Below are 27116 nucleotides of genomic sequence, written 5' to 3'. Positions count from 1 at the left end.
GAATATGATCCATTTTAATGTGAAACACTGTTCAACTGACTGTGAGCCCAGAGATCCTGTAGAATTACTCTAATAGGTTCAGTACATGTGCACTGATTAGTATGAATCAGCACTGTATCATTGACAAAAGATACTTTTTATTCAAGTCTCTTCCTGTGTCAATCCATGCTTTGAAGTACCCTAAGTTCTTGTCTATAAGCCGCGGCTTATCTAAGGAAAAAAGTTGTGAAAATGAAAAAATAGAATATCGGCTTATACATAAATCCGGCTTATACAGTAATCCCTCCTCCATCGCGGGGGTTGCGTTCCAGAGCCACCCGCAAAATAAGAAAATCCGCAAAGTAGAAACCATATGTTTATATGGTTATTTTTATATTGTCATGCTTGGGTCACAGATTTGCGCAGAAACACAGGAGGTTGTAGAGAGACAGGAACGTTATTCAAACACTGCAAACAAACATTTGTCTCTTTTTCAAAAGTTTAAACTGTGCTCCATGACAAGACAAGAGATGACAGTTCTGTCTCACAATTAAAAGAATGCAAACCTATCTTCCTCTTCAAAGGAGTGTGCGTCAGGAGCACAGAATGTCACATAGATAGAGAAAACAATCTCTAGCAAACAAATCAATGGTGCTGTTTGGCTTTTAGGTATGCGAAGCACCACGGCACAAAGCTGTTGAAGGCGGCAGCTCACACCCCCTCCGTCAGGGAGGGAGAGAGAGAGAGAGAGTTTGTTTTTCAGTCAAAAATCAATACGTGCCCTTCGAGCTTTTAAGTATGCGAAGCACTGTGCAGCATGTTGTTTCAGGAATGAGCTTTACAAAAGATAACAACGTGAAGATAATCTTTCAGCATTTTTAGACGAGCGTCCGTATTGTCTAGGTGTGCGAACAGCCCCCCGCTCAATCCCCATACGTCAGGATCACAGATAGTCAGCGCAAGAGAGAGAGAAAAGTAAGCAATCTAGCTTCTCAGCCATCTGCCAATAGCGTCCCTTGTATGAAATCAACTGGGCAAACCAATTGAGGAAGCATGTACCAAAAATTAAAAGACCCATTGTCCGCAGAAATCAACCAGCAAAAAATCCGCGATATATGTTTAAATATGCTTACATATAAAATCACAATTTAAATGACCGCTACGCGCGCGTGTTGACTCGCGACGCCCAGAGCAGGAAGAACGCGCTCCGGCCGCACCATGCGGGGAGTGAGAGAGACGCCAATATCTCACACACTCTCCCCCCTTAAAGAAATTAAATGGGTGCGAGTGAGACCACTGACCTCCCTCTCTTCTATTAGTTATAGGTTATAGTACGTTCGGCTTATCCATGAGTCCGGCTTATAGACAAGAACCTAGGGTAAAAAAATTTTTTTTTTTTTTTTGGCAGGAACATTCAATGCACATATATTTAGGAAAGACCCAGATTTTTCTAGCAGAATGAAAACATACATATCAAAAGCTTTCCCTAAACCCTTTGGTAGCAAGACTTCTGATGCTCCATTACTCCAGCAGTATGTGTTGCACTAAACAATTGTTGAAGGTTTTATAATAGACATCTACTGTATCTTGAAGAAATCAAGTTTTATATCAGGGTCTGAAATTCAGTTTCTATAGAGCCACAATGTTCTTAGTTTTTCATTCCAGCTGTTTCCTTAATTACTAGGTAAGCCCAGCTGCTAATGGTAAATACATTGCCTTGGCAACACGTTTAATAAAGCAACATATCGTTACAGTAGAAATTTGTCTTTTGTTTACAAAATTGGTTGCAGCAAAAACTGGAATCCATTTTAATTGTAATAGACTGTGGGGAGATCCTGGAGTAGCTCAATTGTTACCTGGCACCTGTTTAAAGAGGAAATTAAATATAGCTGTCCGAATTTTAACAAGGCAAGTAAGTTAAACTAAAGACCATAAAGTGGATAAAATGAAAACATACAGCCACTGTGCCCGCCACAAGCAGAGTTTGAGACCCTCTGGTTTATATTGGGTTATTATAAATGGGAGCCCTTTTTTGGAGCTTCATATAGCAGGGAAATTGGCCTTTAGGATATACACTCTAAGAGGTCTTTATTCCTTTTTTGAGAAACAGTAATTAAGGCCTGGTGTAGTGTTTTTGAGACTGTGTTGTCTTCTCCAGCCCCTTTAAACAGATAACATTAATATAACTAATTTAACCAGTGTTTTTCTAACCTCTCACTGGGTGGTAGCCATCTGTACATGCATATTTCCTGATTTGTAAGTAATTTAAACATCTTGGGTTTTAGAGCAACTCAAACTTTTATCCAGCTCCGCTATGCACATTGAATCAAGCTGCTACATTCCTGTTTTATGTCGTAAATTATGTATTCCATTACACTCCAATTTGTGTAGAATGTTATGGTATTTCTTAAATATTTTAGTTCTTTCTGTTTACTAATTTTACTTCCAGTTGCATTCAGAAAGCACAGGTTTGGAATCTATGCATTATCAGTTTCAGAAATCTTCTTAATTTACCTTTGATGTCATTCTGGTCGATAATTTATTTTTATGCAAATCATATGAAAAGATTTGTCCTCAGTATTTTACAGTCTTTTTCTTCAGATACCTCTGGGGAATATGTTGATTTCTACTGAATGAAACATGTTTTATCAGCTAGTATTAATATGTTGTGCCACATTTGCCTCTGTGTGTGTGTGTGTTTTTTTTTTTTTTATATATATATACTTATTATTATTGCTGTTAAATAAGAGTATACTAATAAATTTGTGCTGGGTATCTAGACAGAGTAATGAGTAATTTATTAATATTACACTTGAGCATGCAAAACAATAAGATCTGTAATTCATTTAAAGGCCGAACAGCTGCTTTTGAGTATGTGTTCGGCCATACTCTTTGGATCTGCCCTAGAAGCATAGTAAATGCTCAGTTTAAATTTTGGGTGTATGTTGTGATTCAATTGAATGTACTGAAAAAATATATAAATAATCATATCCAATAAACATTACACTTTTGTACTTTTTGAATTGTATTGAGTTAAGTAGCGACAAGATAAATAACTGAGTTTACAGTGAATGTAGGAGATTAGCATTGAACCAAGCATTGGTCATTCTGACTGGGCTTTCTTTCTAAAATGCATTATTTTGAAATTGTTTTTTGTTATAATTAGTGTATTTAAATGAATTAGTACATTGAGTCCCCCCTGCAGAGAGTTTTAAATATACTCCTTTCTGTATTTGTTATCCTTCAGTAGAAACTATGGGATTTTTTTCTTTAGGATGAATTTTGCTTTAATGGTTTATTACTCGATTTATGTATTTTTAGGATACATTTATAAATTGCATTGAAACGGGGAGTCAATATTGATTTATTACTTGATTTATTAAAACTTATTTTGAACTCATCCAAATGGAAAAGAGAAGTACTCAAGTGTATACCCAAAGAAATCTGAGTTGTGATGTGTTTTTGTATAAGAGAATTGGCTACATATGGTGTGCATCAACCATATTAAAAAAAACAAAACTTTGCACTGTCACCCTTTCATCAGCACTGAGACACAAATCCAGGAGATTAGAATTAAAAGCTGCTAAGTATAAGACCAGCTACATTAGTAAGATGTAATAATAATAATAATAATTCATTACATTTATATAGCGCTTTTCTCAGTACGCAAAGCGCTATCCACACAGGGAGGAACCAGGAAGCGAACCCACAATCTTCCACAGTCTCCTTACTGCAAAGCAGCAGCACTACCACTGCGCCACCTGTGAGGACAAGATGTAGATACGTCTTTGTCTTACCTTGTGAAAAATGCATTAGGCATTTTGAAAACATTTGTTTTTCAATTATCTATTAGAATAAACATTTGAATATAAAATGGCAAATTATCTGTGCACTTTTTAAAATATGTCATTTCTTACATGAATGCATTTGATTTTCAAAGTCATTTCTGTAATTGCTATGTTATACAGGTAGTTTTTATGGAATGGGGATTGTCTGCAGTCCCTCCCTGCCACAGTGATGTCATTAGTGATAAAGTATTCAAAAATATATTTAATAAATAAACATAGGAACACAAAGGCACAACACAAATATTGTAGTCTCACTGCAGTTATTTACTGAGTAGACATCTCTGCCATTCCTTTTCCTTATCCCAAACTTTGATGCAATTATGTCTTTATTTTTGTAAGATGTACAAAGATTAAATTGTGCGGCATTCAGTTGTTGTAATATAGACAATCTATAAATCAATATCTAGACATTGAAAAGCATGATGCAGGAAAAGTATATTTTAACTCTGGCGGAAAATGCATAAGGTTATGAGATAAATGATTGATTAATTTTAATCAGGTAGTTATGCATTTTGACTTTGGTAATGCCAATAATAAATTAAATCATTTGGTAAAAGCTCTCTCTTAATTTTCCTTACCATTCTTCATAGGGGGGATTTCCGGTTATTACATTTGTATCAATGTAACTGCAGCACACTCATTCCAAGAAATAGAATAATAAACACAATCATTATGGAAATATGATATCTGTAGAATAGAAGAGAGTACACAAGACACACGAGTCAAACATAACACAGAAGAGGCTGGCTGTTTAACTGGCTATTTAGAGTTCTAAATTATCTTGGTTCAGAAACAGTCTTATGATATGAAGGCTTTAAGGATAATGTCAGATGCTATGTGGAGTTGAGTGCCATTCTTCTGGGTTCAAGTGGAGGACTTTTCTTTGGTTGGAGTGCACTCTTGGTGTTTCCTGTATAGTCCTTTGTCCCTTGTGTGATGTGTCCTTCTTTTGCTGTTAGGCTTTTTGCTGTGTACTCTGCAAGTAAATATGGAAAAGAATTATTTTTTTCTGGCAGCGGAGTGTAGGTGCTGAAGTTCCCTTCTTGAAGTAATGGCTCCTTCTCAGTTTTCTCAGACTGGGCACAGTTACTGGTACAGATTTGGGCTTGGCAGAGTGGATTTTAGAAATATTTCAGGACGTCCATCTTCAAGGCTCTGTGGAAAGTAGCTTGCAGGGTAAAGAAAGTGTGTGAGCTTTTTAACTCTAAAGAGAGGTGGGTGGTGTCCCAAGGGAAGAAATGAATGTAGCTAATTTTGAAGGAAGGTGTAACTTCTGGTGATCAAATTCACTTCCAGTTACAGGTCCAGTGCCTGCTTATAGGTGCCTTATTTTGTTCATCCCATCCAGACAGAGTTCAGTTTGCAAGCTACACACCTAACATGAATGTTCATTTGGCACCTTTTTGTTAGAGTTTCTGCAGAGGTGTCAGTTCAGCTACGATTTATACCTTTGCTATCAGATGAAGAATAGAGTTCACCAAACTGTTGGTAGAGCCACAGTATAGCTACAATATGCAGTTAAGGGAAAGGTAAACAGAGCAACATACAGAAATAACTATAATGGAAAACCAGCTCCAGAGCGCTCTGGACTTAAGGTTCACTTTCCAACAGGACAAGGACTATAAGCACAATTCAAACTCAACACAGGAGGGGCTTAAGAACAACTCTGTCATATTCCTGAGTGGCCCAGGCAGAGCCCAAACTTGAACCCTTTCAAACATCTCTGAAGAGTGCTGAACGTAGCTCTCCACAGATGCCATCCATTCAACCTAACAAAGCTTGAGAGAATCTGCATAGAAAATTGGCAGAAAATACCCAAATCCAGATGTGCAAAGCTTTGTTGCTAATCTAAGATGACTCCAGGCTGTAATCACTGACAAAGGTGCTTCAACTAAGTACTGAGTAAAGGATATGAATACTTGTGTTAAAGTGATATTTGTTTCTTTATTTTTAATGAATTTGCAAAACTTTTTAAAATCCTGTTTTTAGTTTGTCATTTTGGGATGTTGGGTGTTGCTTAATGAGCGTAAAAATTAATTTAAGAAATTTTAACTCTGGGTTGCATCTTAACAATGAAAAAATTGAACTTTCTATTTTAAAAGGGGTATTGCACTGTAGGTAATAAAGGATGCTTTTCTCTTTTGCTTCTGTGTCCATTTTGCCATATTGTCTGCATTACGAAAGTAGTACAAGCATATTACATGTTTTGAATGTCAAACAGTTTCAAACGGCTGATTCTGGTCCAATCTGTCTGCTCTGAAAAATGTTAAAAGGTGCGTGTGTGTATATGTATGTATATGTATATATCCATGTATGTATACAGTGCATCCAGAAAGTATTCACAGCGCATCACTTTTCCCACATTTTGTTATGTTACAGCCTTATTCCAAAATGGATTAAATTCATTTTTTTCCTCAGAATTCTACACACAACACCCCATAATGACAACGTGAAAAAAGTTTACTTGAGGTTTGTGCAAATTTATTAAAAATAAAAAAACTGAGAAATCCCATGTACATAAGTATTCACAGCCTTTGCTCAATACTTTGTCGATGCACCTTTGGCAGCAATTACAGCCTCAAGTCTTTTTGAATATGATGTCACAAGCTTGGCACACCTATCCTTGGCCAATTTCGCCCATTCCTCTTTGCAGCACCTCTCAGGCTTCAACAGGTTGGATGAGAAGCGTCGGTGCACAGCCATTTTAAGATCTCTCCAGAGATGTTTAATCGGATTCAAGTCTGGGCTCTGGCTGGGCCACTCAGGGACATTCACAGAGTTGTCCTGAAGCCACTCCTTTGATATCTTGGCTGTGTGCTTAGGGTCGTTGTCCTGCTGAAAGATGAACTGTCGCCCCAGTCTGAGGTCAAAAGCGCCTTGGTTCAGGTTTTCATCTATGATGTCTCTGTAGATTGCTGCATTCATCTTCCCTTTATCCTGACTAGTCTCCCAGTCTCTGCCACTGAAGAACATCCCCACAGCAAGATGCTGCCACCACCATGCTTCACTGTAGGGATGGTATTGGCCTGGTGATGAGCGGTGCCTGGTTTCCTGCAAACGTGATGTCTGGCATTCACACCAAAGAGTTCAATCTTTGTCTCATCAGACCAGAGAATTTTCTTTCTCATGGTGTGAGAGTCCTTCAGGTGCCTTTTGGCAAACTCCAAGCGGGCTGCCATGTGCCTTTTACTAAGGAGTGACTTCCGTCTGCCCTACAGGCCTGATTGGTGGATTGCTGCAGAGATGGTTGTCCTTCTGGAAGGTTCTCTTCTCTCCACAGAGGACCTCTGGAGCTCTGCCAGAGTGACCATCGGGTTCTTGGTCACCTCCCTGACTGAGGCCCTTCTCCCCCGATCGCTCAGTTTAGATGGCCGGCCAGCTCTAGGAAGAGTCCTGGTGGTTTTGAACTTCTTCCACTTACGGATGATGGAGGCCACTGTGCTCATTGGGACCTTCAAAGCAGCAGAAATTTTTCTGTAACCTTCCCCAGATTTGTGCCTCGAGATAATCCTGTCTCGGAGGTCTACAGACAATTCCTTTGAATTCATGCTTGGTTTGTGCTCTGACGTGAACTGTCAACTGTGGGACCTTATATAGACAGGTGTGTGCCTTTCCAAATCATGTCCAATCAACTGAATTTACCACAGGTGGACTCCAATTAAGCTGCAGAAACATCTCAAGGATGATCAGGGGAAGCAGGATGCACCTGAGCTCAATTTTGAGCTTCATGGTAAAGGCTGTGAATACTTATGTACATGTGCTTTCTCAATTTTTTTTATTTTTAATAAATTTGCAAAAATCTCAAACTTTTTTCACGTTGTCATTATGGGGTGTTGTGTGTATAATTCTGAGGGAAAAAAAATAATTTAATCCATTTTGGAATAAGGCTGTAACATAACAAAATGTGGAAAAAGTGATGCACTGTATATGTGTATGCATGCTTAATATAAACAAGTATAAAAAGTTGCAACTTTTACAATTTTACTTCTAGTCTTTGCTATCCTTTCTTAAGGATGTGAAAAATACCTTGTGCATGTAATATCCACATCAGGTATCTTGATCAATGTAGTATAGTGAGCAGACAGGAAATTGTACTTGTTATTTACCAATAATAGATGCTCTGTGTGTATATATGGTTATCCCTCAATATTTAGCAACAGTATATTTATACTGTTATATATAATTATTAATTTTTCCCCAATTTTAAACTTTAAAACAATGTCTGGTTTTTTTTCTTTTTTTTCTTTTCCTTCAGACTGCAGCACTAAGAGCAGTTGGTAATATTGTGACTGGTACTGATGAGCAAACCCAAGTTGTACTAAATTGTGATGTGCTTTCTCACTTTCCTAATTTATTAACACACCCAAAAGAGAAGATTAATAAGGTAAGTCATTGTTGAGTGTTTCAGTTGTGAATAAACTACTGATGTTTTCATAGAAAATTGTTTGAATAATTAGTATATTCACAAAATGTGTGTATGACTTTGTGTGTGTGTGTACATTTTTTTTTTTTTTATTTCATTTCCATAGTAATGACATTTAGAGGTTCACGTTTGGCATATAGACGAAGGTATATTCTGTATAGACCATGCCTGTTCTCTGGCTTCAAAAGGTTTCCTCATGTGGTCCAATAGAATGCCGTTAAGATAGTTCATGTCTCCATATTGCTTCTTTGTTAATCGAATAAAATTTTACTACCCTATCCAAACTGTGAAAATGGAGCAACTTTGAATGGAATTTTTGTTTGGTGGTGTTAGTGTTTTGAAATATTTTTGTCATGTTTAACACACATTATGCAGGGTTAGCAATATTGATAGTGTTTTCTTTCCCTCAAGGAAGCGGTATGGTTTCTTTCAAATATTACAGCTGGAAACCAGCAGCAAGTTCAGGCTGTCATTGATGCGGGTCTCATTCCCATGATCATACACCAGCTTGCAAAGGTAAATCATTTATTAGTATTTCTTTTTATTATCAATACCCCCCCCCCCCCCAAGATGTTAGATCTACAAACTCCATGACCAAAAAAATATTCTACACGCCTGTCTTGCATGAGAGCTGTCATGGCAGGTCACCTTTGCAAAGTATACAGGTTTTTAATTTTGTATCTCTGTTGTGTTTTCACACGTGATCGGTAACACAGTGGGAGGCACGGTGGCGCAGTGGGTAGCGCTGCTGCCTCGCAGTTCAGAGACCTGGAGACCTGGGTTCGCTTCCCGGGTCCTCCCTGCATGGAGTTTGCATGTTCTCCCCGTGTCTGCGTGGGTTTCCTCCCACAGTCCAAAGACATGCAGGTTAGGTGGATTGGTGATTCTAAATTGGCCCTAGTGTGCGCTTGGTGTGTGGGTGTGTTTGTGTGTGTTCTGCGGTGGGTTGGCAGCGTGCCTGGGATTGGTTCCTGCCTTGTGCCCTGTGTTGGCTGGGATTAGCTCCAGCAGACCCCCGTGACCCTGTGTTCGGATTCAGCGGGTTGGAAAATGGATGGATGTAGGTAACACAGTAATCAACCTCTCCATGAAAAGGTAATAACCACAAAAAAACCATTCTCACCTTTTGTGTGCTTATGTCACCTCTGCAGCATAGGTACATGAACAAATAAGTAAGATTCATATGATCTATCTAACATATTGTTCTCTTGCACAAGTTGACCACTTTTATTTGGCAGTGTGAATAGTACAGGCAAGGAGAGTTATAGGGAGAAGAGTATGCACACAAGAGTCCAATCTGGAAAACATTTTCAAATTAGAAATTTTTATTATGTGGGGTGCTACACATCACTTTATGCACAGTGCTTGTCTGGAGCAATTTAACTGCACAGTAATAAATTAAGGAGGTGCTTTCGTCCATCTTTTATAAGGTCTCCCATTTATCATTTTCTGCTTAGACAGTGTTCATGTGTATCTCATGGCTGACATCTCCCAAATATGCCTTGGGTATTTTAGCATCCTATATAGGACATTGCCTCTTTGAAGGTATTGTTAAATTATTTCTCATTAAATGTGTGAAAATAAACCATGCCACATAACACTTTATACCTGTATCACCAGTCTTGGGAATTTACTGTTTCTAACCACCCCACATGTACTGCTATTTTAGACCGTTACATTTGTGTTCATTTGATCATGCTGATCTTGGGCAGATCGGGCCAATGATTTTGGGAGCAATTTTTTTGTCACAGAGCTTATTTCATAACATATATAAATGTATCTTAATAGAATATATTACTATAGCGGTTTCTTAATAAAGCTGTACAGAAACCCTTTCCAATAATCTCAACTGCGATAGTTAATACACTAACACAGATCAAAACACTTTTGTATAAAAAGATCAACAATAAGCATGATAATGTGAAGTCCACACAGAGTCCAGATATAGATGCAGATTGAAGGTGATGAATGAACAAAAGTCCCGTGTGAACAGCTTTCAGTATAATATGTACAGTTTATCCTAACCTAATGGGGTGTAGGTGAAGAAAGGCAGGTACTGGATGTGCACAACAAATGAAGGCACTTATCATCTCTGATCAGACCACATAAATATCAGGGAAAGGATATAAACACAAATCCAGAAACTATAATCCTTGGAAAACTGTAGTAATCCGATATTAGGGTGAACAGTTGAGACAGAAAATATGGACGATTGACCCCTGTCGGCTATTTCTGGCTCACCTTTAAAGTCTACACCAGGGGTAAGGCAGTGTCGATCCTGGTGAGCCACAGTGGCTACAGGTTTTCATTCCAACCCAATTGCTTAATTAGAAACCAATCATTGCCAATCTCAGACCTTATTTAATTTTATGGCTTGCTAGTCTGTGCAATGTAAGGCTCTTATATTGTAGATTTTTTTCCTTTCCAAGGATATCATCCAAATGATTTGAAGCCTAAAATAGATCATTTTCAGTCTGTCACATTTTTCTATTAAGTGTTTTATTAAATCAAACAGTGCATGATGAACACACACAGCTGTAACTGGAAAAAACCTAGCTGGAGAACTGCTGGCTGCTTTGTCTTTTACATCTTATTGCTAATAAGGAGCAATTAAAACACTGAATGCAGCAGTTTAAGATTGAAATAAGCCATTAAGGTTGGAGAACCTTAACAAGCGAGACCCCTAAAATGAAACATCAAAATGTCACTTAAGCAATATGTGCTTCATCAGCAATAATTCTGTGGTCTAGCACAGGGGTGGGCAATGTCGGTCCTGGAGAGCCACAGTATGTGCAGGTTTTTGTTCCAACCCAGTTCCTTAACGAGAACTCAATTATTGCTGATGAAGCACATATTGCTTAAGTGGCTGATGAAGCACATATTGCTTAAGTGGCACATATTGCTTAAGTGGCTAGGTGGCTTATTAGCTTGCAGCCATTTGATTTTGATGTTTGCCATCGTCCTGGTTCGGCACATGTCAACAGACAGACATCCTCTCCTGGGCCTGACTTGGACTGTCACTTTGTCATGTGAACAAAGCTGAGCAATGGGGATATGAGATCTTTGACATCCCGAAAACCCCACAACTGTACTGTGTACAGATACTTGGTTAACGCAGGCAGAGACGTGTTGTTCTCTGCTGGTGCAACTGCACGTTTGCATGCTTCCCACACACGTCTGTCACTCGCTGATTGATGTGGGGAACGTTTAGTTTTTTTTTGTGTGTGTGTTTTTTTTTTTAAACTTTATTAAAATGAAATAACATTCCATACACAACTCAAGTTTTACCAAAAAAAAAAAAAAGGTTCGAAACAAATCAACCTCCACCCCTGAGAAAGAGAGCTAGGCCAGCAGTAAAAAACTTTATGCTAGTAAAAAAATAAGTGAATAGATAAATTAATAAATGAATAAACATAAATGGAGTAAAAGAGGGGAGAGAACCTGCTTCCTCAGTTTAAATGCTTATTCTAAAATGTTATTGATCCTGGCAGGTTTTGAAAAAGTTCTGTACATATTCTCTAAGTGCGAATTTTATTTTTTTTTCCAGTTTCAAATAGTATATAACATCAGTTTCCCGGTGAGTTAGGATTCTTCCAGTTGAGCATCATCAGTCTGTGCCAGTAGTGAAGTAAAGGCAATTACAGTTTGTTTGTACTTCTGCACTTTAAGCCCATCTGGAAGTACACCAAACACAGCTGTTAGTGGATTAGGAGGGATTGTGACACCAAGGCTGTCTGAAAGGCATGTGAAATATTTGGTCCAAAATTATGTTAATTTGGTGCAGGCCCAAAACATGTGGCCGAGCGAGGCTGGAACTTGATTGCAGCGTTCACAGGTTTGATCTTTGAGTTGAATAATTCTATGCTTTGCACATATGAAGCTCGAGTGAATTCTGTGCATTGCTACTTTCAACTCCTTTTCTGAAATGTTGAGTGAGAGATCCTTTTCCCACTGTTCTCTTGGATCTTTGAAAGGGAGGGACTGTAAAATAGTTTTATGAATTATGGAAATGCTGTCCGAGTTGAGACTGAGCAATATTTTTTCCGGCATAAAGGTAGGTAGGAGTTGAGGAAAATTGGGCAGGTTCTGTTTAGCAGAGTTTCGAATTTGAAGGTAGTGAAAGAAATGTGTTGCTGGAAAGTTAAATTTGGAGTGTAATTGTTCGTAGAATGCAGAGACGTTGTCTTTGTACAGATCTAAGTGATTTAATCCTGAATGTTTTCAAGGCATTAAAAACTGCTTATGTTTGAGATGGTGGAAAAAGGTGGTTCTCGTGCAGAGGTGCCACAGATTAAAGTTTCTCTATCTTAAAATTCTTCCTACATTGGTTCCATATTCTAATTGAGTGAAGCACAATTGGTTGTTAGTATATTGGCAATAACTTGTATTTATTGGGGTGCAAAGCAAGAATATAAAGAAGTACTGCAGGATTTTATTTCTATTGCGGACCAAGACTGTGTATGTTCATCTATTTGTGTCTATGTCCATGTTTTTATAGTTTGTTTGTTTGCTGCCCAGTAGAGCCATGCCACTTTCTGCCTTAGGTCTTTGTAGGGTCGTTGATGTTTTGAATTCCAAATAAATGAGGTTTTGGTTGAATCTCATTTCTTAAAAAATGATCTATTGATGTATATTGGAATGTTCTGAAATAAAAAGAGAAAGGATTTTCATCTTAACAATGTTCATTTGTTCAGCTAAAGTGAGATGAACGGTTAACCATCTATGTAAGTCTTACTTAATTTTTTCCATACAGATGGCAAAATTTTGTTGATATAGGGCTTTGCTTACTTGTGATGTTTACCCCTAGGTATTTAAACTGATCTGCGATAATAAAAGGGAAGGTGTCCAATCTAATATTGTATGCTTGAGAATTCACTAGGAAGAGCACACTTTTATTCAAATTGATTCTGAGCCCAGAAATCTTTTGAAATCCTGTTAGTGCTATTAGGACTGCAGGCACAGTATTTTGTGGATTTGATATATATATATAGTACCGTATCATTTGCATATAGAGAAACTTTCTGTTCCAGTCCTTCTCTGATAATCCCCTTTATCTCAATAGCATTTTGAAAAATGAATTGCCAGTGGCTCAATGGCGATTGCAAAAAGCAGTGGTGACAGGGCATCCTTGTCTGGTGCCATGCTCTAGTTTAAAGTAGTCTGAATTAATGTTGTTAATACAAACTGAAGCTTCTGGATTGGTATACAGTAGTTTGATCCATCCACAAATGTTCAGGCCAAACCCAAATTTCTCCAATGTAGTGAAAAGGTAGTTTCATTCAACCATGTCAAATGCTTTTTCTGCATCCGACGATGATAATATCTCTGGGGTGTTTGACTTTGTTGGTGAATATATTACATTAGATAGGCGTCGAAGATTGGAAGCTAAGTGTATCTTTTAAAACATCCAGTTTCGGCTGCACAAAGACCGGACTGGCCAAATGTTCCATTCCAGCTATACAAAGAAAACTAGAGGTGTGGGAATTCTTATACATAGAAGAATCTCATTTGTAGTATCAGATGTAGTATCTGATCCTGAAGGAAGATATGTGATTGTCATAGGTAATTTATTTAACTGTAAAGTGATTTTGATAAATATTTATGCACCCAATGTCGATAATAGGGAAATCATGCAAAATTTATTTGCATCCATTCTCAATGTGAACACTCATAAAATTACAATGGCTGGAGACTTTAATTGTGTTTTAAATCCAGACCTAGATAGCAAAGACAATTACATAGTTCGTAAGTGACCACAACTTATCAGACCCCTGGAGACTTCTAAACCCAAACTCAAGAGCATATTCCTTCGACTCACCAGTGCATCATTGCTACTCAAGAATTGATTATTTCTTTGTAGATAACTGCTTGCCTATGATTAAATCTTGTAAATATGAATCTGTTGTTATTTCCGACCATGCCCCTCTGATTTTGGAGGTAAAATCACTATGCCCCACAGATGGCGTCTTAATCCACTTTTATTAGCAGACGAGAACTGTACAGAATTTTATATCCAAGCAAATCAATTTTTTTAGAGGACAAATATGTCCTCAGAGGTTTCTGCAGGAACACTCTGGGGAAACCCTGAAGGCCTTTTTAAGAGGACAGATTATCTCATATCTTTATCAGAGCTAATCAACAAAATTACTAGAATAGATCAAAAACATGCTAGATGTCCAAGTGAGGCGCTTCATAGGAAAAGGCAGGCTCTGCATTCAGAACTCAACCTCTTAACAACTAAAGAAACTGAACAACTGATACTTAAATCAAGACATCATTATTATGAACATGGAGAGAAAGCTAATAAGATCTTAGCTCGACAAATCCACAAGCAAGAAGTTCGCAATGCAATCCCAGCAATCGCCAACACAAACTGAGACAAAATCATTGACCATAAAGATATAATGCACACATTTAGAGACTACTATAAATCCTTATATTCTACTGAGATTAAAGAAGAGAAGACATAATCTAATGCATTTCTGGACCCATTACAGATACCACAAATAGATACTCTCAGTGCAAAGGAATTGGATAAACCTCTGGCACTATCAGAATTACTGGATACTATAAACTCACTGCAGAGTGGGAAAGCACCATGCCCTAATGGCTACCCTGCCAAATTTTATAAGAGATTCTCAACTCAGCTAGCTCCCCTTCTATTAGCAACATTTACAGAAGCTAGAGAATATAAAATTCTACCTCAAACGTTTCGCCAAGCATTAATTACTGTGTTTCCTAAACAAAATAAGGACTTATTAAAATGCACATTGTACAGACCAATTTCACTTTTGAATAATGATATTAAGATACTCTTCAAAGTCCTAGCTAGATGGATCAAGAAAGTGCTGCCTTTGGTAATATCACAAGACCATACTGGATGTGGGGAACATTTAAAACAGGCCACTGACTTTGTTGTGTGTTCAGTTTCTCTTTTTTCACTTGTGAAACCTGTCTGCTCTTTTCAGCTGATAAAGGAGCAATTGCAAGATGACGACAGTGTCACTGCCAGACTTCTCTCATCTTCCATCATTCTTTGTCTCTGAAATTACAGTGGAGTCATGTTTTCTTGGTGTGTTGTTGTCACTTAAATTTTTTTATTTTTTTATTCAGTTTATTCATGAATAAAAGCACACTTGTTTCATTATACTTTTCTGAAAATGTTTATTTTATATTCCAGTAACCACTTGAATGACATCAAATCTTTCTCTGCCCCCTCACTGTTACTTGTGAATGCACACACATATCCATGCATGAAAACGTCATTATTTGAATGTGAGTTGTCATTTGAACATGTTTTTGATCTTGCCTAATCTCCACGTTATGGTGCATGGTACTGAGAATGCAGACAGACTTTTTGTTTTTGGGCATGTACAACATCACCATGGCACTGCCAGATCTAAACACTAGCGTGGAAAATTGCTCATGTACTGAAGTGACTTTAACTGCAGGCGAAAGTTCCTGTTGCACTTTATTTTTAATGCCAAGCAAAGTTGTTTTGCGTGCAGCAGTCTATTAGCCAGTGAAAGTGACATGAAGAAGTTGTCTGTTCTTACGGTTCTGCCTTTGTTCACAAACTGTTCCATGAGCTTTATGGCCACAGTCTCAAAGTCTTTCTGTCATTGGACGACTTGGATATTTTTCCTAAATAAGGAGTGGCATTGCACATGTTCTTTGTTTCCTCATCTGCCATAATCCAAAACTTTATGCCAAATTTATCAGGCTTGGTTGAGACGTATTGCAAGAAAGGACAGCAGACTTTGGTTGGATACAGTTGTTCATCAACAGTAATATGTTGACCTGGGTTGTAACTCAAAACACAGTCTCAACAAAATGTTGCCAAATGTCCAAGTTCGCAGGAAATCTGTTGTTTTTCACACGTTCTACGTGGGTCTTTTTTTGTCAAAGCACAAATGCCAAATGTTAGTATGATAGTGGTCACGGGGCAACGTATCTTTGATTAGCAGTACAAAAAATAGTTCTGACCAGGCATCAGCCACCAACTGTGGTCATCGCTGCTCTTTTGAAAAGAATGGAGATAAGCACCATCAACTCAGAGAGGCAGAGGCAAGTTCGTTATACCACGTCTTTATTTGAAAACTAACATTGTCAGATCAGGGTGGAGCGTGAGCATAACTGAGAGAATAAAACTGAATTTAAAAATAGAAAACTTCTATACGTACCATAAATTTACAAATGTAAGTTTTTATTATATAATAGTAATAATAATAGCAGCTCACTACTCAAAACGGTAAATGCGGGGAGGACCTGTGATTGAACCCGCAACCATCTTGATTATGAGGCAGCAGTTCTTACCTCTGTACCACCCAAGCGGATATGTGTACTTTGTGTCAATTGATATTTGGGCTTCGGTTTTTACACTTTGACTGCAACATGTAAATTGAATAATTTCTTTTTCTTCAGTTCTGTTCTTGAATAAAAGCGCACTTGTTTTGTTATACCTTTTTTTGAAAGTGTTTATTTGATATTTGGACTTCAGTCTTCACACATTATACACTTCACGTCAACATTTTGTCATTGTTACTATAACATGAAAAAGGCTACATCAGACGTGTTGACGACTGGTGCCTAATCTGCTGTGATAGCGTGTACAGGTGCTGGTCATAAAATTAGAATATCATGACAAAGTTGATTTATTTCAGTAATTCCATTCAAAAAGTGAAACTTGTATATTAGATTCATTCATTACACACAGACTGATGTATTTCAAATGTTTATTTCTTTTAATGTTGATGATTATAACTGACAACTAATGAAAGTCTCAAATTCAGTATCTCGGAAAATTAGAATATTGTGAAAAGGTTCAATATTGAAGACACCTGGTGCCACACTGTAATCAGCTAATTAACTCAAAACACCTGCAAAAGCCTTTAAATGGTCTCTCGGTCTAGTTCTGTAGGCTACACAATCATGGGGAAGACTGCTGACTTGACAGTTGTCCAAAAGATGACCATTGACACCTTGCACAAGGAGGGCAAGACACAAAAGGTCATTGCTAAAGAGGATGGCTGTTCACAGAGCTCTGTGTCCAAGCACATTAATAGAGAGGCAAAGGGAAGAACAAGATGTGGTAGAAAAAAGTGTACAGGCAATAGGGATAACCGCACCCTGGAGAGGATTGTGAAACAAAACCCATTCAAAAATGTGGGGGAGATTCACAGAGTGGAATGCAGTTGGAGTCGGTGCTTCAAGAACCTCCACGCACAGACGTATGCAAGACATGGGTTTCAGCTGTCACATTCCTTGTGACAAGCCACTCTTGAACAAGAGACAGCGTCGGAAGCATCTCGCCTGGGCTAAAGACAAAAAGGACTGGACTGCTGCTGAGTGGTCCAAAGTTATGTTCTCTGATGAAAGTAAATTTTGCATTTCCTTTGGAAGTCAAGGTCCCAGGGTCTGGAGGAAGAGAGGAGAGGCACAGAATCCATGTTGCGTGAGGTCCAGTGTAAAGGTTTCACAGTCAGTGATGGTTTGGGGTGCCATGTCATCTGCTGGTGTTGGTCCATTGTGTTTTCTGAGGTCCAAGGTCAACGCAGCCATCTACCAGGAAGTTTTAGAGCACTTCATGCTTCCTGCTGCTGACGAACTTTATCAAGATGCAGATTTCATTTTCCAACAGGACCTGGCACCTGCACACAGTGACAAAGCTACCAGTACCTGGTTTAAGGACCATGGTATCCCTGTTCTTGATTGGCCAGCAAACTCGCCTGACCTTAACCCCATAGAAAATCTATGGGGTATTGTGAAGAGGAAGATGCAATACGCCAGACCCAACAATTCAGAAGAGCTGAAGGCCACTATCAGAGCAACATGGGCTCTCATAACACCTGAGCAGTGCCACAGACTGATCGACTCCATGCCACGCCGCATTGCTTCAGTAATCCAGGCCAAAGGAGCCCCAACTAAATATTGAGTGCTGTACATGCTCATACTTTTCATGTTCATACCTTTCAGTTGGCCAACATTTCTAAAAATCCTTTTTTTGGCATTGGTCTTAATTGATATTCTAATTTTCCGAGATACTGAATTTGGGACTTTCATTAGTTGTCAGTTATAATCATCAACATTAAAAGAAATAAAACATTTGAAATACATCAGTCTGTGTGTAATGAATGAATCTAATATACAAGTTTCACTTTTTGAATGGAATTACTGAAATAAATCAACTTTGTCATGATATTCTAATTTTATGACCAGCACCTGTACAGTGCTGTACAGAAGAGCTCATCTTAACCTTTTGTCTTCACCCTTCAAGAATGTCTCTGAAACACAAATCTGATGCAAGTGCTGGTGCTACAGTAAAGAAGAGAAAAAACATCACCATTGAAAATAAAGTAGAAATAATAAAGGTCAAAAAGAGGTGCAACTCCATCATTCATTGGCAGAGCACTTGGTTACAGTCGGTCAACAATAACATTTTTTAAAATAATGTACCTGTTCCGACTTACATACAAATTCAACTTAAGTACAAACCTACAGTCCCTATCTCATACGTAACCTGGGGGACTGCCTGTACTTGATTAAGTTTTTTGATAAGACTTAAGAAAAGATGCAACAAGTTTTAATATCAAAATTTAAGGTTTACTGTTTGTGTGGTCAAGTTTAATTTACCTGAAATGTTTTAGCCTCTCCTGAGCTTCAGGAAATTAACTTTGTGAAGTTAAAAAATTTGCTTTGTTTGAAATTAAACTTGGATAACTTCAGAGATTACTGTTGTTGGTTTATTTATTTTAAAAAAACAATGTTAGCTAAATTCAACTGTCTGGCAAGACTGAAACTTGGGTATTCTAGTCCCAGTTATTTATATTATCTACTTTATGATAACATTCTAAGGTGAGTGAGTGTCTGTCTGTCACTGGTCCCTGCAAGTTATGTGATTGATCAGTTTGGCTTTAGTGTGATAGGTCAGTTTGGCTTTGACAATGGGATGGGAAGAAAACGTGCAATTGTGAGACACAGAGTGGAGTAAAGGCATAGGAGGCATGCTGAGAGTTGCCTTTCAAGACAGGAAGTATAAAAGTGGACTGGGGGCAAACAAGGCATCTCAAAATAAGATTCTGAGAAGCAGTCTTTACAGCAACACACTTGAGAGTGGGAAGGGAGTGTTAGTCATGAGAGATTCAGACACCCAAAGCTTTGGAGTAAAGGTGTAGAAAGTATATGTAGATTATAAATGATAAAATATTTTAACAGGTGATATGGTACTGCACAAATGCATAACTACTGCAATGTCAAACTGTGAAATTCTACATGTGCCCTGTAAAAATGGTGAATCATAATCGACTTGTGTAAGAGCTGATAACATTGTTGATGCAAATGACAAACCACCTTTTTATTTTTACTGTCTCGTGCTTTTTTGATCGCATACTGCCAACCTTTCCAGATATATGCTTACTGTAAACAAATGCTAATTTTCCTTTATCCTATATTGAAAAGAAGTGATCATATGTCTTTTTTTTTTTTTTTTTCTTGAGTGCTGAGAGTTTTATGCAAGAAAACAATAACATTCATAAATGGTCAAACATGTTACATGAAGTCATTACAGTTTTTGACTCAAAACCATGCTTTGCTGTCAGAGGTTCCAGAATGTAATGGCACTGCCAGTATCCGTTTTTATATTATTAAAAGAAGTGAGGTATTTACATATTTCAGAAATGGAACAGTTCTGTGTTTTGAATAATAGATTAAAATTATAAGTGAGTGACTAATCATCATTATTTAGCCAACACCTTTATCCAAAGTAACTTAAAAAAAAAAAAAAAAAATTGGTAAAAAAAAGTATTTCATTAGCAGGAAAATGCAAAATGACAGACTGTAGATCTGAACACTGAATTAAGTTTCAAGAGCTGCATAAACATTAGCTCGCTATCTGTAAGCTCTTTTGCTTTGCCTGTACTTTGTTCAACTGATCTTAACACTAGAATTACCAGAGCCTACGAAAAAACGCGTAGATCCGTCCCACCTTAAATCGCTTCTTAAATCTGTTCGCACCTCTCCACCATCGTCTTTTGTCTTCTAAATGTGCAGGTAAAGATGAGCTGCAAGCAGCCGGCTATTCCATCCCCCCACCGACTTACAATGTGTAGGAACTTCTCCCAGCTAATGCCTTGATTGATTATCTGGGAGTGAAGTGGAGTTTTAGAGTGGAAATAATAGATCGTTCTTTGGAACACGCGCAGTTCATGTGTGTTGCATTTCTACAGTAATCTGTGTAAACACATTTTTAAAACAGAAACGTTTTTCATATTCTAGTAGTAAATGACAAAATGTAGGCATAAACTATATAATGTATGAAGCCTGAAGTCCAAATATCAAAGAAACACTTTCACAAAAGGTACAAATATAACAGAACAAGTTGTTCAAAAATATAACTGCAGAAAAAAAAGCTGCCTTAGTGTGCGACATTGACACTCACTTACTATGACTGCCGTTGTGGTGCAATAGTATCAGTTGCTGACTGGGAATCAAAAGGTCATGAGTTCGATCCTGCACAACTCCCTTTTGAGAAGTGAACTGCTCTTATTTTTACTATTTTAGAATAAAAAGATACATTTGATTTCAGTCTGTAACAGCTGGTGTAATTTATGATACTTGTAAAGGTTAGCTTTGTTTTTGTTTTTTTTTTTTTTATTCACTTTTCATTCTCTGTCGCGTTCAGGATCCTTCCCTACCCCATCTGACACTGCTGTTTTTTCACATAAAGACACGCTATAGCTCTGCAGTGTATCACGATACATACTACCCATAGGGATCTGACACACAACACGCTGGTGAATCTGCCTTCTTTGTATCTCACCGTCACTTGATTTTCTTTTTATTTAGTTTTATTGAGTGTTCCTGCTCACGCTGAATTAGTATGCACCTTATGGTCTATAATGTCCAAAAAAAAAAAACAGAGACGTAGGTATATATGATATTTGGAATTATTCGTTTTATGACCTGTATAGTACATTTCGGAAAACTTTGTGGCACGGATGCAATATTATTCATATTCATTCGCATAACATCTTGCGGTTTGTAATCAGTGACTGCGTGTTTTATTTTTTTCCCCCGATCTTGCCAGTCCCCACATGTTTCTGTATGCTGTTTCTTTTGTACTCCAGGACATGCAGAGGAAAGCATAGTAAAGAGCAGTAACTATATATATGCGCTATATACAATCATCAGACACTCCCCATCTGACACTGCTGTTTTAACATAAAGACGCGCTATTAGCTCTGCAGTGTACTTGTGACTGCATTCTCGTACCAGTGCTTGCGAACCGAAGTGTCTGCGTGCACTTTTTGTGGCATTACACGTGTATTTTTGAGCATGCCCGTGTCGCTGAAACACAGGAACATATGTTGATGTAAAAGTATAACAAAACAAGTGCACTTTTATTCAAGACTATAACCGAAGGGAAAAAAAAAGCAAGTTACAGTAGGCATTGATATGACCGCTTGCGTGGTGCAATGCTAAGAACTGCTGATTCCGTTCCGTTATATAAAATCATCACATTCACATGTTAACAGTTCCCACACACCCAAGGACCGCCCTTCCTACATTTACAACATGTGTACTTGTTGCAGTGTACACACCTCTCCTGTGCTATGGTTCCTATTACACTGAACAAAGCACCTGTAATTTGCAGCTCTATTCATTATCTCAAAACACCACACACATTCAAAGTAATTCCCAGTTATGTCCACCACTCACACCCACGCCCACAACCATACAGAACTGATTCCACACCAGAGAATTTCCAGTTCCAGCATAAATTCACACCCGATCTGACGCTGTTCGTCTTTCAAATAATATTGCATTTAGTGCGATGATGTTTTCACATAGTATTGTCTTTCTTTCAGGTGTGTAATAGAAACCACAGCATAGTGAGGAGTGTGTACACACGTTGTAAATGTAGGAAAGATGATCCTTGCGTGTGGTGTGACCTGTTCACATTTGAATCTGATGATTGCATATAGCGCTGTCTTATTCAGTGCGCTTATTCAGTGTGCGCAAGGAGATGCAGGTGGCTAGTTGCTGTGTGCTACAACATGCTGGCGGTGATCAATGCACATTTTAAAAAAGAAAGACAAATATATGTGACGTTTTGAAGAATTCATTTTATGACGCGAATAGTACCAATCAGGAAAACATCGTTGAAGTAATGCAATATTATTGAAAACGAACAGCATCAGATCGGATGTGAATTTATACTGGCACTGTTACTTAGAGTCAGATCAGAAGATGAATAAGCTCCTGTTCTGACTCTAAGTATAAAAGCATGAATTAATCAACAGAAATAACCGGGATCGACATTTTAAACTTAAACGATTTACAGTGCATACCAATTTATAAATTTTATGTCCATTTGAGGTTACAAAGAAAAAAAAAAAAACAGTTCTCCCCAGCAGGGAATCGAACTCTGTTCTCTGAGGCACGGCAGGGCGGCTGCGCTCTAAATCAGCAAATCTTAGCATTACTCCACAGAAAGTGTTGTATCATCCTTGAACCTTTTGTGAAAGTGTTGCCCTATGAGCAAATAAGATAACCGGGAAAATCATGAAACTAACTGTTTTTGGGTTTGGTTAAATAACTCTACCATATCATCACACTGAGGGCAATTTAAATAGACTTTTTAAAATTGTTTTATGTTTAGTAATTTCATAGTCTTTTGAATTTTTTCAAACATTAATTAAAGGAGCGCTCTGATCTACTAGGACCTCACCTATTAAGTATATAGCAGTGCACTTGGTATGTAACCCTGGCATATCTGCCTTTAAAAAATAAGTGACACCTACAATGATAAACCACCAGAATTATCTGAAATTGAGGATGCTGGGAAGTTTATTTGGTGTGGATATAGTTTATTTGTAATTTTGTGTAGCCAAAATTTAGGAAAGAATATTATGTAAACTATGCTTAGAAAGCCTGTAAGTGCTTAAAGAAACCCCAAGAACCAGTGTTACCAAACACTGTTTTTGTGTTATTAAATTAACTTGCACTCTTCCAGTGTTTACCAATGGAATAACAGTATCCTGTATTCCAAATCAGCTTGATTCACTGAATGGTTTCCTTTCACTTGTCACCTACCTACATTTCTTTTGTTTGTAGTTATGTATATAGAGTATGTGCTGAAGGCTTAATTAGGATGCTTTGTCATTTTAAGAAAAGGTCCCTGCCTTTGAAGTATAAAAACAGCTTAATTTTGGAGTTTGTGAAATCATATACAAATGAGTTTATCCTTAACACTAGAATCCCTGAAGCCTACGAAAAAACCTTTAATCCTGGCCCACCTTAAATTCCTTTGCACCTCTCCATTAGCGTGTTTTGTTTTGTAAATGTGTCAGTCAGTCAGGACAAGCAGCCTGCTGTTCTCATCCCCCCGCCCAACTTTGACTGAGCTCAATTCCAGCAAAAAGTTCTCCCAGCTCAAGTCAAGACTACTTATCTATGTGTGAGGTGCCTGGAGTTGTATAGGGTAAATAATTCAGTATATTGTTACTTATAATACATGCATATAATGTGTGTTTCGTGTCTACAAAGATCTGGGTAAGTTTAGGGTGAAAGGAAATGCGAGGCAAGAAATGCTGAACTCATACCTAAAGCAGAAACTATCCAATTTATACTAATAATGACGTGAAGTGTATACTGTGTGAAGACTTTTGTCCAAATATCAAATAAACACAATGTGCTTTTATTCAAGAATATAACCAAAGTAAAAAAAAAAAAAAAAATTAAAAAAATCATGTTGCTTTCAATGAGTTTCAAACCCAGGCACAAATGTGAATTGACAGAAAGCTAATATGTATTCCTTGATGGTGCAGAGGTATGAACTGCTGGCTTATAACCGAAAGGTTGCCGGGTCGAGCCCCAACACTACGTGTTTTTAGTAGTGAGCTGCTATTAATAATTATAATAAAAACATACATTTTGATTTGAGTCTGTTACACCTGGTGTACATTTTGGCTACTTGTAAAAGCGCTTTTTTTATTATTGTTTTATTCTGTCAGTGACATTCACGTGGTTCGACCAACTTGCCTCTCCCTCTCTGAGTTGATGCCGTTCATCTCCATTCTTTTTACAAGAGCAGCAATGACCGTTGATGCGCTGCTCAGTACTATTTGTTGTACCGGCAATCAAAAATACGATGCCCCGTGACTGCTATCAGACTGGACAAAGGCAAAACCATAACAACAGACAGCTAAAGTCACTTTAGTTTGCAAGAAATTCCAAACGCGAATGTGCCCAAAAACAAGAAGCCTTTCATTTCAGTCTGTAACAGTCAGTGTAAAGTTTTGCTACCTGTAAAAGATACCACTGAAGGCATATAAGTACACACACACAAACGCTGGTGGATCATGACTTCTTGGTATCTTGTTGTCACTGGAATTTTTTGTTACTCAGTTTCATTCTTGAATAAAAGCACTTGTTTCGTTATACCTTTGTGAAAGTGTTTCTTTTATATTCCAGTAACCACTTGAATGAGATCAAAGCTTTCTCTGCCTCTCTTGTGCACGCACACACACATTCATACATGAAAACGTGACTATTTGAAAACGTAATGCATTTGAACATTTTTTTTTCTTCTTCAATCTTGCCTGTACTATAAGAAGTCTGTCTGCCTTTTCAGTACCATGTAGCATAACACAGTACAGGCAAGATCGGGGGAAAAAAAAATGTTCAAATGGCATAGCATTTTTCAATAGTTTTTATAATAATAATAATAGCAGCTCAATACTCAAAACACAGAATGCCGAGGCTCAAACCTACAACCTTTCGGTTATAAGGCAGCAACACATATCTCTGCACCATCCAGTAATGCGTATTGGCTTTCTGTTGATTGACATTTGATCTTGGTTTTTTAACTTATTGACAGCAACATGTAAATTGAATACATTTTTTTTTTTTTTTTTTTTTTTTTTACACTTGAGTTATATTCTTGAATAAAAGTGCACGTTTATTTGATATTTGGACTAAAGTCTTCACACATTATACACTTCACGTCATTATTAGTATAACATGGGAAAACTTTCTGCTTTAGGTATGTGTTCAGCATTTTCTTGCCTCACATTTCCTTTACCCAGATCTTTGTAGACCCGGAACACACATGAAATGCTTGTATTCCAAATAGCAATATACTGTATTATTTACCCTATACAACTCCAGGCACCTCACACGTAGATAAGGAACCTTCAGCTGGGAGAATTTTTTGCCTGAGCTAGGTCAAGGGGGGGATGGGGATAGCACGCTAATGAGAGACGCGAAGGAATTTAAGATGGGCCAGGATTACAGGTTTTTTTTGTAGGCTTCAGGGATTCTAGTGTTAAATCAAAATGTGTTTTTTTTTTTTTTTGATATCCTGTTTTATATTGGCTTTTTCCCCTTCTTATGCAGGGTGATTTTGGAACACAGAAAGAAGCAGCATGGGCAATCAGTAATTTAACAATAAGTGGAAGAAAAGATCAGGTAAAAAACATTAAAATGTTGTTCATCTTGTTTGTTCTGGAATAGTGTTTTCTTGAAAATCTTAGAATTTTACATGTCTATAATTTCTTTTGAAGGCTTGCATTATAGACATGGTGTGAGTTGTACATTCTGAATTTCTGCAGCTTTGTGGGTTATTGACTGCTGGTACATGAAAGTGAATTTTTGAGAAGTTAAACTACTGATGTTACTGATTGAATTGTGCAGATATCATCGAAAATACAATTAATTTGATGGAGGTAGTGTGGCATAACGATTAAAGCTTTGGACTTCAAACCCTGAAGTTGTGGTTTTAAATCCTTCTACTGATGTTGTGTGACCAGTGCAGTCACTTCACCTCCCTGTGCCCCAATTATTGGGTTAGGAGGAAAAAAAATGTAACCAATTTTATCTCATAAGTTTTGTAAGTGACGTTGGATAAAGGAGTCAGCCGAGTAATAAGTAATTTTACACAATTCTCTAGTGTTTGTGATATACACTTGGTTAACAGAATGATGGAAACACTACATGAAAAATGGAGTTGTATTACGTTATTTGCCAGTTAGTAGTATGTGCTAGCTATTAATAAGACTACAGACTATTTAGTCTTTTGATATGTGCATTTTAAAGCATATTTTAAAGCATTTTAGACACATAGTGTCTAAATTACAGGTGTGTTTTACGTGTCAAGGGGAACACAGCCTTAATTAATGACACCGCGTGCCAAACATGGACAACCTGTATCGTCAACGAAAAAGTGTGGCTCAAAATCAAAGCTTTCCAACAGTAATAAAGAGGCACTTTACAGGATAGTTGCTAAATGTGAAAGATTTGAATTGGGTCCTCTGTGGCCCAGTCTCAACAAAAATGGTATGTCAGTGAACTTCACAAAGCTGGGCTTTATTGCAGGGCTACCATTCGGAAACCACCTGAATCCAAGGGTGACTTGCACTAGGATGCATAACTTCTTGTAAGGAGCACAAAACGTAAATCCATTGAGAATGGACAAAAGTAATACTGTCTTTGTTTGGAGAAAGCTTAAGGATACTTGCAACCCATTTTTCACTATTGCCGACTGATAAAACATGGTAGATGATCCTTAATGTTATAAGCTGCCTTATTATTGGAATTGTTAGGTCCAACGATTGCTCGACTTGGTTGCATAGTAGCAAGGAATATGAGGCCATTTCACAGGATCAGGTGAACCTTATTTTAGTAAATGTTATCCTGGAATATGAACAGAAAATGAAAGAACAATGTTCCCTTACACATTTCAGTATTTCAGGATTAGTCACACACACATTATAATGACTTGAAATGCATTCCATGGCCTGGGTGCTTTTCTTTAAAAACAAAAAAATAAATAAATGCTGTGAGCAGAGATGAGCTGGAAAGGGGGC

At 37.7% G+C, this 27116-nt stretch overlaps 1 protein-coding gene across 1 annotated transcript in view; it reads left to right on the top strand.

Moving 5' to 3' along the window:
* The window catches only part of kpna3 (karyopherin alpha 3 (importin alpha 4)), a 287088-nt gene that overhangs the window by 238788 nt on the left and 21184 nt on the right, over positions 1–27116 (top strand). The window contains 3 exon segments of the mRNA XM_028790479.2: positions 8083–8211; positions 8662–8766; positions 25648–25719. Coding sequence (XP_028646312.1) covers positions 8083–8211; positions 8662–8766; positions 25648–25719 — 306 coding nt within the window.

Source organism: Erpetoichthys calabaricus, chromosome 4, assembly GCF_900747795.2.
Source record: "Erpetoichthys calabaricus chromosome 4, fErpCal1.3, whole genome shotgun sequence".
Lineage (NCBI taxonomy): Eukaryota > Metazoa > Chordata > Cladistia > Polypteriformes > Polypteridae > Erpetoichthys > Erpetoichthys calabaricus.
Note: the sequence above shows the minus strand (reverse complement) of the source record. Positions and strands in the feature narration are given on the sequence as shown.